The 13721-nt window shown below is 44.0% G+C and overlaps 1 protein-coding gene across 5 annotated transcripts; it reads right to left on the bottom strand.

Annotated features, from left to right (window-relative positions):
• Nucleotides 1-5684: 5684 nt before the first annotated feature.
• On the bottom strand, nt 5685-13331 carry LOC123436868 (U-box domain-containing protein 33-like). 5 transcript variants are annotated; one of them, XR_006628120.1, is made up of 8 exons: nt 13062-13331; nt 12205-12378; nt 11388-11643; nt 11061-11283; nt 10843-10963; nt 7258-8685; nt 6690-6876; nt 5685-5772 (listed from the first exon to the last, which is right to left on the bottom strand). XR_006628120.1 is itself a non-coding variant. In XM_045115669.1 (7 exons), exons 2-6 carry the CDS (start codon nt 12367-12369, stop codon nt 7258-7260), a joined length of 2193 nt encoding a protein of 730 aa, XP_044971604.1. In that variant the 5' UTR covers nt 12370-12378; nt 13062-13331; the 3' UTR covers nt 5685-5772. The 5 variants fall into 5 exon arrangements, 4 of the variants coding, with proteins under 4 accessions (XP_044971604.1, XP_044971603.1, XP_044971600.1 ...); XM_045115669.1 differs by lacking the exon at nt 6690-6876; XM_045115668.1 differs by lacking the exons at nt 5685-5772; nt 6690-6876 and having other exon boundaries at nt 6932-8685; nt 13062-13330.
• Between the last annotated feature and the right edge of the window lie 390 nt (nt 13332-13721).

Genomic DNA, 13721 nt, shown 5'->3' with positions numbered 1-13721 from the left:
TTCTGGACACAACAAGTCAAGTTGTAAGAAGAATCCACAGTGAGGCAAGAAGAAGAATGCACATATTGCTAAAACTAGCAAGAAAAGTATCCAGCTGAGGTATTTTCTTGTTCATCTTCTTATTAGATTTAAAGTATTTTATTCACACTTATCCTAACATACAAAAAAAATGGAAGCAAACCAAAGGAACATCTGCATCACAACCTCAAGCTCCACCAGCAACTGATGCACGTGATCATCTAGTGCTCAACCAGTAGGAACCAACAGGTTTAAGCCTCCAAGAAAGAGGTCTGCTACTACTGTAGCTGGATCACCTGGTGCATCTGCACATCCCGGAGCATCTACTTCAAGAGGGACATGATGCAGAGCTAGAAGGGGCAAAAGAAGGGCTGCTGAGACATTGCCAAGCTATCAATATTTCACTTGTAGTGGAAACTACTAGTCATTGATCAAGTAGATCATTTCTAGTACTTTTGTTGATGTTGCAATGTTTCAAACATTTCTGATGTTATGTTGATATTGGAAACATATCTTTTGTCATGTCCAAAACCTACTAAATGGCACTATTGAATGGCCTTTCTATTTTTAGTAATGATAACTAAATGTCAATGTTGGATAGAGTTGCTATTATCAGTAATTAGTGCCAATTTCCTTGCTATTTGTTCATGGCCAGCTCAATATGATACACATATCTACATGATCTTGCTATGAAACAAACATCACTGCACATAACTTCCACTTTCATTCAGTGCAAACATTACCTTGCATACAACTTGCAGATCCCAAATGACCACTTGAGCGAGGGTTTGGAATGGACTTAACTTGCCAAAAGACCAGTACTACATTGCATACAACTGTCAGTAAACAATCTTACCACAGTAGCATTTTCCCTACCACTAAACCTACCACAAAGACAACAAAAACAAAGACAACATTGTGATATTTCCCCTTCAATGCATCTATCTCTTCATCTTTCTCTTTCAACTAATCTTGGAGAGACATAGCCAACACCTCTCTTCCAATTTGAGCTTCAGGCACAACCACAAATGGAGTGGCATATTCAAACCGAGCACCATTCCCTTCACCTCTCAGCCTACACACTTCATCTCGCACATATCCAATCACATCACTCAAAAACTTGGGCAATGTATCATCATGCCATTCAACAAATCCACAACCACCATGCTATTCAATTGTACTAACAGAAATCAATCAGCGGGGAGGAGAACAAATGAAGACAAACAAACAACATAAAAATAAAACTCACCATGGCATCGACATAGGCGTAGTACCTCCTGCGTGGGTTAGGAATGCTCTAGGAGATCCATTTTGGCGCCTTCCGACGAGGATTGCACCAGCAAAGCTTCTCCGGCTTGTACGCCATCGGGTTCTTCCTATAGGGCACCGGCGACCTCGACTCCTCCCCTCTCCTTACCGTGGCTCGTCGGAAGCCACGAGCAGCAGAATGACCCGATGACCACGGCATTCCCTTGGATAGATCCGCTGCCGCCGTGCGCAATCTGCTCCGACGCCACGCTGCTCATGATCCGCCGCTGCTGCCCCTAACCCTAGTTCTCCCACTCCAAAATCCCCAATTAGTTTGTTGTAGCCTCGTCTCTCCCTGCGTGTTGCGGTTATAATGCAACCTGGCCCACCAGTCATAAAGAATCTCGGTTGACTCTTGCTACGTCAGCGGGTTTAGCTCTAACGATGTCAGGGTTTGATTTTGACCATAATTTGAGAGTTTAGGTTAGAAACGATAGGGATTTCGACTTCAGTGTTTGATTTGTCGAAGGACTACGAGTTCAAGGTTTAAAATGGATTTTTTTTATTTTTGTAAGCACAATGTCAGCATAAGATTGATGTCTATTGATCGTTTCTTCTTTAACTCGTTTCTTTCACTCTGTGCTTTTTCAACAATTCTAAGCTTTGGCTTAGCCAATTTTGTTGGAATAAAAAACTTGGTATAAACCTTATAAGAAAGAAATAATATGGTAGTTCTGGGGTTTATGAAACTAGGACATGATTGTATCTATCAGAAATTATAAGTCAAAAACTTGGAAAGTAGGCACTTTCTGAGGATTGCCAATGGGGAAGGGGGTCTCTGGTTAACCATCATCTGAAATAAGTACCTACGCGGTCAGGCCCTCGCCTTCTGCCAGCGCACTAGTGGCTCCCAGTTCTGACAGGCGGTGATCCAGCTCCTGCCTGTCTTTTGGATTGGTACCTCCATCTCGGTGGGCTCTGGTTCCTCGACATTGTTCTGGTACGACCGGTGGATGGGGGACTCCCCCCTTGCTTCCCGTTTCCCGAAATTATTCTCCATCGCAGTTAACCCTCGGGTCTCCATATAGGCGGCCTTTATTGACTTAGCACGCCTCGCATTCCGTTGCCCCTTTAGTCGTCGAGAGGTGATCGTGTGGGATGCCCTCCTCCAGTCCATTGATCTTCAACCATTGGACATGGACAATACGCTCGACGCCATGTCCTGATGTTTGGAGTCCTCTGGATGATTCTCGACGAAGGACCAACATTCGGCCATTGCACCGTCCTCTGCCCCCGAGCCGTTTAGCCTTATATGGGACATTCGCCTGCCATTGAAGATCCGGTTCTTCATGTGGCAGTGGATTCGTGGTCGTCTCCCTTATGGGGTTGAGGTCCTTAAACATAATGGCCCGGGAGATGGTATGTATCCTCTGTGTGACACGACGGAGGACGCCAACCACATCTTCTTCTCATGCGTCACGGCTCAATTCGTGTGGACTTGCTTCCGTGATGCGGTCGGTGGTTGTTGGTGTAACACCAACTTCCCGGACTTGCTGGCGGAAATCCACGCCTCTGCTCCCTGCCACCGCCACATTAGGTGGCTGTGCGTTGGGGTGCTTGCCTGGATGCTTTGGACCATCCACAATAAGCTTTTCATTCAGCATACTCCCCTTCGACGCGCGACTAACGCGATCTTCAAATTGTGGTTACTTGCAGCTTTGGCGGCCGCTTAGCCGTCCCTAGGATCGGGACACCATCAATACCCTCCTCGCCGACAATCACGCGATGGCCTTCCGAGTGGCGCCTCCTCTTCCGCCACCTCCCCCAGAGCCAGACTAGGCATGTGGCCTCCCAGAGGCGCAGGACCCTTGGACCGTCCCTTGGGCTCTTGTTCGTTGTGCCGTGTGTTTCTGTTTTTAGGGCTTGTTGAGTTGTGCCCTCGGCATTAATCCTTTTCGTACCTTTTGTGTGTTTGTAGTGATTTTTCGAGTGTGTGTGTGGTGTGAACCTTTGTGTGGATGTTTTGGCTCGGGTGGTTTGCTTTATATATAAAGCGGGACGAAAGCCTTTTTGGGTAATCAGACGAAAACTTAAAGCACACATGTATTCCCGTGTACCCTTAGAAGAAATATAAACACAAATTCTTAAATATTTCTACAATGTAAATTTAGAGTATGCATTATTATCTCTATAACCAAATATATCTACTTAAATATTTATATGAAAGTTTATTTAAGTTTATAAAAAGTATGTCAAAATTTAACTATAAGCCTACATATAGAAAGAGTATATATTTAATTTGGATTTATATTGTCAACTACTATAGTGGAAAATGACATTCATAAAAAGCATTTGTGGCTTGCAAAAATTTATTTTAACAACTACTTGTTGAAATAAATAATTTTAATGAATTGTCTAATACTTTAAATTATTTATGAATCTTATTGTCTTTATTTATGTTCTAGTGATAAATGTGTCGACTAAGTCAAGTCATATAACAAGTGGTACAACAAAATGTAAAAAATATTTAAGATATTTATTTTAAGAGAAAGTGTGGATGACAAGTGTAACTCTGAATCTAGGTTGAAGGTATATCATGTAAGTGTTGTTGTGAATGGATTCACTGAATACTAGAAATTTATGTTCTTAGAAATCAAATTTCATGGCTTGTTGAACTTATCTGCAATTAAAAAGGTTCACTTAGGTTTAGTACATTTATGATAAGTTCAACAAATGTGAAAGATCAGTGCATTATGATTTCTCAAGATAGGAAAATCAAATTCTATGCTGCATAGATGCACAAAGTTTTTATGTGGACTGAGATATTGACGGTGCTCACGCTCACACAATTGCTGCTTCTATTGACTTCTTGGAGAAAAATATAACTATGGACTATGGTTGTATAATGCTCAATATGTAATCTTATTCTCACGATAACTTGAAAGTCTAGCTAAGGATAAAAGTGCATATTAGGAATGCTTTAGCAAGGCCGATATCATCATAAATGCATGTACTGAAAAGATGAATATCTCTATACATAAGTCATACAAACATCATTTATAAAAAAAGGATCCAACTACGGGCGAAAACATCCATCCTGCCTATCTAGGCTGCCAACCAAGGATCCCTTTAAGGATGATCTCGCAACATAATGTAAAGGCAAATGCCGGCAAGTTTAGTGTGTAATCTAGGCCTGAGTGTACGGGCAATCCACATGTGTTAGGTCTGTTCGGGAACGTGCAGGTGCATGTGCTGCTATCGAAAAAGGCTTTCGCCCCGCTTTATATCTAAAACAACGATCAACGACAACCTAATACAAATGCACGTCACTACAACACACGCACACACCCAAGGCAAAGATACATAGACGCTAAGCGCATCAACACCACCCCAAGTACTACAAATACAAGAGCAGCCGGGTTCTCGACCATGAACATGCCACCGCGAAGAGATGAAGCCGCATACGACGAACCGTGGGCTCCAAGACGGCGCCTTTAGGAAGGATACGACACCGGAGCGCCACCCCTGCCCGCCTCGAGGGTCAGAGTTTCCCCCTGAGTACCACGACGGGCAATGATGGCCGCAACGACGCCTTCAAGAAGGGAACGAGCTATGCCACCGCCGGTCTGTCCGTAGATAGAGCAGGTTTTCACCCCAACTAATACTCATCGCCCCCGATCGCCGCACCCCGGCGATCTGCCGCCCATACGACCATGGTCACCGGGCAGCACCAAGCCACGGGCTTTGCCCAAGAGCACCGCGACACCACCACCAGGGCCACCGCCCCGGCATCCAAGACCTTGACGCCACCACACCCGCCACCCACGCTACTGCTGTTGCACAATGCGCAATGTCTAATGCTCATTGGTTATCAAAATTAGACATTTTTTTCCTGAACAAATAACATCTCAAGTTCATCCATATGGCTGTGTGCATCATCCGATGCAGAGTCCCCTCTTTTTTTGAAAAAGAACAGAAAATAAAATAAATTCTCAAGTCTTTTTGTGTTTGTGATGGCGCCTACACAATCCATGCATGGATGCGAATTTGTGACCTTCATGGTACCCTCACTTTTAAAATTTCGGTTCATTTGATTGAACAATGGTCATCCTGTGATATCTTGTTGGTACAAAGGCTAGGTGTAATTGATATCTTTACGATTTTTTTTAATGAAATGGTTTTCTCCCCTGCCCCATTTTATTAAATGAAGCAACAAAGTCTCACTAAATCCGCATCAACCACTGCAAACAACTCTAAAGACAAAAATAAAAGACTGTTTAAATAAACAACTAGGCTTAAGGCCACCAACTAGACTGTTTTCACCCGCAGATGGGGAATAGAGTATTAACACCACTGAAATAAACTCCTAAAAGACTTTTTATTACAGACCAAAGGAAGGGAACGAGAAAACATAAAATAGAATGATGAGCTACTCTTCTCCCCATGGCCTCCCAGCTTCACCTCCACACGGTCCGAAGCAGCTCCCCACGTCTCCTGTCGAACAATCTGATACATTTCCACACGAGCACTGCCTGAGCATCGACACACAATATTTTCCATTGATTTAGATATATGTCTAGCTTGGCAAGATTGCATTTTACCCTTCTCCAAGATTGGCCCTCAAAACAAAATTCATTTTTTAGTTTCCAAATGATCCACAAGGAGGCAGCAATCGTCATGTTTAATACAACATTTTTCTTAGGATTACGCCACACCGATATAATTTCTTCAAAACGTGAGATTTCCTGGATGTCAAACACCTCAGAGATAAAATCCCAGAGCTGTTTAGCAACAAGACAATCAAAGAACAAATGCTGCACTGATTCCTCAGAGCTACAAAATAGGCAAGTAGGATCTTCCACAAGTCTATGTTTTTTAAGGTTATCTCTACTTAGCACTTTGTTATGTACCCACAGCCATAAAAAACATGGATTTTTGTGGGTAGATCACCTTCCAAAGACTGTTGCCAATGGCAGGCATCACACCCAAAAATTAATTTGTTCATAGAAAGATTTAACAGAATAAATGTCATTAGACTCCAATTTCCAGATAGGAGTATCAGGATCTCCTGAGAGAGGAATTTGTTTCACCACCTCTACAAGCTGATCCCAAAGAGCCAAACCTACCTGATCCACACATCTTCTGAAAGTCAATCTAAGGATATCCCTATCCCAAAATTGAGCCACTGTACAATCTATCTGATTACAAATCTCAAACAAACTCCAGAATTGAACTTTAAGGGAACAATCCCCAGCCCAAACATCATGCCAGAAGCTAATCGATTCCACATTTCCCAGTTTCCATCAATAAAAGATTTTTGCTCCAGACAGAGCCCGGGTGATGCTCTTCCAAAAGGTTGAGCCACTCCCACCACAGTTCCAAAAAATATTTGGAGAGTTCACATTATATTTGTGACTGATTACCTTTTTCCAGTCTTTAACAGATCCATCCGTAAAGCGCTTCCCCCATGAAGCCAGCAATGCCATGATAAATTCCTTTAAGTTGGGGACCCCCAAACCCCCAAATTCTTTCTTCCTAGAAATCTGTCCCCAACTGGCCAAGTGATATTTATGTTGGTCTCCCATGTCCCCCCCAAAAGAAATGAGCCATCTGAGAATTGATAGCATTAGTCGCCCATTTAGGGAATTCAATCATAGGCATGAGGTATGCAGGAATACTCACAATGCAAGCACACAGCATGATAATTTTCCCTTTGTAGGTTAGGAATCTCCCCATCCAGCCAGAAAGATTTTTAATAATCCTATCTATAATTGGCTGAATATCTTCTCTTCTAAGATTATCATAGTGTAGAGGCACACCTAAATATTTTATAGGAAAAGCACCTAATTTACAGCAAAAGATCTATGCAAACTCCTTAGCCGCCTCCTCTTCCACACTAATGGTCATAAGATTACTTTTGTGAAAATTGATTTTCATACCTATCTTCGCGATAGTAATCTTTATCGAAAAAACAATGGTCACCCGCTATACCTATGGAACACTGGTAGTCATCGCATTATTGCGTGCCTTAATAAGTCTCCTATTTCTCCTGATCATCATAAGTTGTTCCATCACCTCCGTCATGTCTGGTCGTTCCTTACTGTCTTCTTTTAGGCACTCGATCGCAACCTTGCCAATTTCTTCCAAAGCGAAGATATCGTTATTTTCGGTTGCAATCTTCTTGTCAAACATTGCTCTGCCACTCTTTTCTCTCTCATAAAGTTTGCGGTACTCTATGGTGAGGACGCAATTTTTATCGAATACGTTCCTCTTCCTGGTAATGAGTTCCAAAAGAATAGCTCCAAAGCTGTAGACGTCACTCTTCTGTGTTACACGTCCCTTTCCCATGAACTCTAGGTCCAAGTAACCCATATCATGCAGCATCGATGTATCACTTGATTCAGAGGCCTCGAGCCTTATCTCCTCTTGTAAATTATGAAGCCTCGAAAATGCAAAATTTCCAATTTTTGGTATCAACTTATCATCGAGAAAGATGTTGATTGGTCTGACATCACCATGTTGTATGGAGTAATTTGCATAGGAGTGCATGTATCTTAACCCTTCCGCAGACCCAATTGCAATGCCGAGACGTGAGTCTAAAGGAAGTTTTCGTTTACTGTGATGGAGAATGCTCCAGAGGTTCCCATTAACAGCAAATTCAAATACCAATGTGGGGATATCCGCCTCCAGACAGCAGCCATAGAGCTTGATGATGTTCTTGTGGATCAGTTCTTTATGTATGTTTATCATCATCATAAACTCCTGTTTCATATCATCATTTAGCGCCATATAGGTCTTAACTGCCACCACGCTATTGTCAGGAAGAGTTCCTTTGTAGACTTTACAAAACCTTCCAGGACCAAGAAACACTGAATTATTTTTTGTGATGTTCTTTATTTCCGCCTTTGTGAAAATCGTTAGGCCACTGACATTCCCCAAAAAATTCATGTGTGCTTTCCCGCTAAAAATGTTCAAGTTTTGTAGCTTCTCCAAGAAGCTAGATTTAGAGCCGAAAATGCTTGTTCCTGGTTGGTTAACCTTTAGCTCTGTATCCTGTGCTTTCTGTGATGACCACTGATCTGCATTTTCTTGACCCTGCTGGCAGTGATCTTCCGTTACTGGGCGTTCATTGATGTCCTTTATAAAGCTCTCATCTGCAAGCTTTTCAATTATTTCCCCAGACTGTTCCTTGAGTAAACTCGGCTGCAGCTTGACTAGTGAACTGCTCATGCCAGTTTGGCATGAATAGTGAGCTCTTGCTGTTTTATCAAGCCTATCAATTATGTGCCGCACAAGTGGTCTTTTCTTTGGGTCCAAGTCCATGCACTCTATCCCAATCTTAGTGCATACTCTTACTTGTTCTAACTGTGTGTGCCGCTCTGGTGCCTGATGCAGTCGATTCATCCAACTTTCAACTACCTACAAAGTTGCAATCATGAGTTACTACCTACCTGTTTTACATAATTTAAGCACAAGGCGGTCAACCAAATAGAAAAATATGCTGAAAAAAACATCACAAAAAGCAAAACATATGGTTGTTAATGTGGTGGATCTTTTTTTATATATAAATGGACATGAACGGATAGATCTTCATTTTTATACATAAACAAGAATGATAGATAATCTTCGAGAATGTATATATATAGAACATCAATTCATCATAACTATACCTACTTATATTGCATCTGTATATAAATAGGTCAAATACCTTAACAGATAATAGCTAGCAATTCTAGATAACTTCTGAAATAAATTACCATAACTTTACTCCTAGGTTTGTTACCTATGCTCCTAGGTGGATTAAGAGAGAGAGAGGGAGAGATAGGGAGAGAAATGTGGTTGAGCTTGCAGATTGTGCTAGGATCCATGGGGATTTAAAACTGGAACCCGGTGTCCGAGATATGGCTCAACAGGCCTACTTTAATGATTGTACTAATATCACGTAAAAGCAATCACGCCTATGAGGGCAGCGCAGGAACTATTATCGCCCAGCTCCCTAACCAAATGCGTCTGGACCGCAGATAAGCCTTTTAACATATAAATTAACATACGATGAACTTTGATTGAGCGTATTGATTTATTACCATGCTCAACTAAACTCCACCTGTTGTGCTTAGTACGCAATTGTTGAGTGTTGTTCTTCAGAACTTTAGTCTGAGTGTTATCTTCCTCTGTTTTCCTACCTTGCCTAGTTTCTATTTGTTTGTCTCCAGCTTTGCAGCACAGGTTCCTTTTTAGCTGCTGCTTGGTAGGAAAAAAAAAACATGTGAGTGCTGCTTGGTAGCTTAGGTGCCATTGCCTACCCCGGTGTCCTTTTTAGCTGCTGCTTGGTAGCTTAGGTGCCATTGCCTACCTGGTTTGTTCTATTTGACATCTCCCTCCCTCCCTCCCTTCCAACCCTAGCCGCCTCCCCCTCCCCCTCCCTTCCTCGCCGCCGCCTGAGACAGCCGCCGGGCAAGCCCGGGGCGTCAAGGATGGTGGCGGCGGGGCCTAGGCTGCCCTGCCTCTGCATGCGGAGTCCTGGATCTGGAGCGGCGGCTCCATTGGCGAGGCACGGCAGGCTAGCAGCCGTGCGGGAGGTGGATCTGGCGTCTCGGCCGCACGGGCGGCGGGATCCGGTGGTCGCTGGCGTCCGACGGCGGCTTTTGCGGTGGCCGGTGCGCGCGATCTAGCGCCTCCCCTCCTTCCCTGTTCGGCGTGCGGGCCAGCCTGGTCGGGCCGCGCTTTCTTGGATAGCCGGTTTTGTACAGGAGGTGCTGCTGGTGGTGGGGATCTAGTTCGGGCGAAATCCCTGGTCGGCCATCCCCGGCCGCGTCGACGGCGACGCCTGAGGGCGCCGTTCCCCTCCTTGGAGGCGTCGGTATGGACTGATCCCCTCACTTCCCCTTCCCCTAGGTCTCCCGGGCGAAAGCCTTAACTTTGTTGGGCGGCGGCGGCGCTCACGGCGCCGTTCCCTTTTTGAAGGCGCCGCTTTGGGAACCTTGGGGCTGGGTGGCGCTTGTGGATGGTGGGCGACGACGGTGGTGCGGCCCTATCCTAGCATGGATCTCCCGTCCGTTGCTTGGAGATGGACTCGCGTATGTGGAGGTCGTCGTTTGGCGTCATGATGGCGTCGATGGCGGAGACACCTGCCAAGGCTGGTACCTCAATCTGATCTGAAGATGGACCAGTGGAAGATGGCGGCGACGACACATGTGAGTGCGTCGGACCGGTTTATGCCCCGGACCCGGTATGTGGCTCGGTCAGGGTCTCCGGCTTTAGATGTTAGGCTTAGGTGAGAGGTCTGGGTATTTGGTCCAGCTTACACCCTCCATCATATGGATAGGAGTAGCGGCAGATGTTGTCAAGATGGCGGATTCAGGCATATTGTTGTACTGCTTTGTAAGGTCCTCGAGAATAATCAATAAAATGGCTGCATGCACCTCCCAGATGCAGAGGCCGGGGGTCATCCTCCTTTTCTAAAAAAAAAAAAGAACTGGTTTGTTCTGTTGGTGGAGGAGAGTATTGGCTGTATAAACTACTTTGGTTTCATTAATGTCCCGTTTAATATTAAAAAAATGCTTAAATTGTTCTTACATCCTCCTCTTCAAAATATCCCTTCGCTCCTGTCAGTATCTCCATGATTATAACACCAAGACTATATATATCCGACGCAAATGCGATTTGTCCTCTGTAGAATTCTGGAGCCAAGTACCCCCTAAGGGAAGATTGTATAAAGTTTGATCAATGAATGCCCAGATAAAACATGGAGTCAGCCTAACAAAAGAATAAGAGCTGTCAAGATGCTGGCTTACTGAGATCCACACAGATGTTGAGTAATAGCTCGGGTTTGCCCTTCATCAAAACACCGCGAGAGACCAAAATCAGCAATTTTTGGTACCATGCCAATGTCAAGCAGGACATTAGCAGGCTTAAGGTCCAAATGAAGAATGCGCTTCTCATGAAGGTAATGTAAGCCTTCACATATTCCCCTGATTATTCGATAGCGCTCTCTCCATTCAAGTCCGCAAGATGCATCTATACACGAAAGAGACAGATTTTGTATTTTATGAATTAGTTTAGATTGACAGCGAAAATGTAATAGAGTAAATAAATATGGAAGAAATGGATTATGATGCTACCAGACATATGCTTATCAAGACTCCCTTTGGGTACAAACTCAAAACAGAGTAACCAGTTTCGTACATCTGCCATGACAAGCTTCCCCTCATATTCTGCCATTTTTCCTTGTGTGTCAGCACAATACCCCAGAAAACGTACTATGTTCTTGTGCTTGGTCTTGATTAAGCATTTAACCTCTCCGTGGAATTTACTCTCAGTAATATCAACTGTGTTCGACAGCTTCTTCACAGCAACCATCTGTTTTCCGATCATTCCCTGCGGTGGTGAACCATATTGTCAATATCCTCGGCTTGAGTGTGCCTCGTGGTGCGGTTGTAGCGTCCATATATAGTTTAGTTTGCTGAATTCATTAAAAAGAAAAGGGTTTTCCTTTAACAAGACAAAAGACTATCCAGTTTCATTAATCAAGAAATAAGTTAATTAACAAGTTGCCGAGATCGCGGCGATAATCTGAAGACTGAAGTAAAAATGAAAGTCTTATCTCCTACCAAATCCCAATTCGGCACTTCCTCGTAGGAAAAAGAAGAAGATTTTTATGAACAGGCGTTCTGCTTCATGAAAAACAGGGCTTTACGTACTGATGCCAAAAAAAGGAGTTTTACACAGATGTTACGAGAATTTTATAAGCCGGCAGTCTGCCGAATTCATGAAGCAAAGATAGCACAAAGTATTACATTGCTACAACATACTCCAAACTCGGCTGATATCTGTCATGTTCCACAGCAAATTCTATCTATGTAGTGTAGTTTTTAGATTTTGCCGATTATTAGTTTTGAGAGGCAATTTGAGAAAAGAAGCTGATTAAAGGTGTGGTACCTTGTAAACTACGGAGAATCCACCGCTGCCAATTTCTTGATCAGGAGAGAAACGATCTGTGATGTCCTCCAAAAGTGATAGCGGCAGGTCCGTGGGCTCTGCGCTTTCATCCAGCAGCATCCTCTCCAGGACGCCGTGTCTATTACTGCTGGCTTCGCGGTCCATTTGCAATCACTGCAAGTATACTATGAAATGAGTACAGCACCCCTGAATTAAGAGAAATTAATGCTATTTGTGAGGCTAGCTACTAGCCTACTACTACTACCCAGTCATGCAACGAACTAATCGTGCTAAGAACAAAAGCAAGGTCGTCAGGCAGCTACTGTATATGCTAGACTCCCTCTGTAAAGAAATATAAGAGCATTTAGATCACTACTTTACGGAGGGAGTACTGCTATTCGTCAACTTACTTCTGAAAACGTAGTGCTGCTATTCATCAACTTACTTGCAAAAACTTCTGAAATCATGCAAAGTAAACGGCGGCGGAATCAAGCCACGCCGTCTGTTGATTCCTCGACCGGGCGTGCGCGCCCAATCTAGCTAGTACTGCAGCCTCAGAGCCGCCAGATCCAGTTCTACTGCGCGCGCTCTCACCTCGCCCGAATCAGAGGCTGCCGCACTCGCAAGCGAGCCAACAGCATCTACGGCCGTCACTCTACTGCTCACCGCCGACCGCATGTATCCACTAGCAAGCGCGGCTCCCCGGAACATCATTGAAAGTCGATTTGAGCAGAGCAAAGAAACTGAAGGATGAAACTATGATGATGCAGTAGGGGGCGGGCATGGTCCAAATAAAAATATGCAACTATGCAATGCAAGAGACGATTTAAGCTAAAAAAAGATGCATGCGTACATACATAGTACCTCCAGGAAGGACACTTTATCAATGGATCGGCGGAGTGATCCTCGGGCGACTGGCTATGAAATCGAGATGTGAGGGAGAACAACATGAGTCATGGGCGAGCTTCAGCCTTCCTTTAATTCTTCCCAGCAACGTCTCGGGCCAATCACATGTCTTTTTTTCTTAGAGCAAAGGTCCAACTACTGGGGTCATGACTCACCGAAGAACGTCTCTAGTCTAGGCTGACCCGCAAACCGGACACGGCAACCATCCGTCCGTGGACACGGATGAAGGAGCCGGCCCTCTAAATATTATTGGGAAAATTTAATCTATAGTGTGGGCACGGCTGCTGCGTTCCGATGCGGCGGCTCTTCATCTACGTTTGATTTATTTTTTCTTTTATTTTTGAACAACACTACGCAGCGGCATCGTATCTGGGCTTTGTCGTACGGCGGCCAGCTAATCATCATTCTAATAAAAAATGGTGTTGCTCTACTAATAAGGTTAATTCAGAAAAGCATTGCTGCGGTCAAACCCCTCTCTCTTCGTCATGCATGCATACATGCATGCAATGATGTATCAAGATTTCCTTTAATATTTGAAATTCAAAAACTTTTATCTACAAAACTGTTAGTTTAATCGATGATCCACTTTCATCATTGACTTTCTCGCGACG

This window comes from Hordeum vulgare, chromosome 1H (genome assembly GCF_904849725.1).
Source record: "Hordeum vulgare subsp. vulgare chromosome 1H, MorexV3_pseudomolecules_assembly, whole genome shotgun sequence".
Taxonomy (NCBI): domain Eukaryota; kingdom Viridiplantae; phylum Streptophyta; class Magnoliopsida; order Poales; family Poaceae; genus Hordeum; species Hordeum vulgare.
This window is presented reverse-complemented; position numbering and strand designations above follow the sequence as displayed.

Coding starts and splice junctions, on each gene's coding strand:
- LOC123436868 (XM_045115669.1), bottom strand. CDS start 12,369: ATGGACCGCGAAGCCAGCAGTAATAGACACGGCGTCCTGGAGAGGATG. Junction 11,284..11,387: donor TCTTGATAAGCATATGTCTG/GTAGCATCATAA, acceptor TTTCGTGTATAG/ATGCATCTTGCGGACTTGAA. Junction 10,964..11,060: donor CAACATCTGTGTGGATCTCA/GTAAGCCAGCAT, acceptor ATCTTCCCTTAG/GGGGTACTTGGCTCCAGAAT.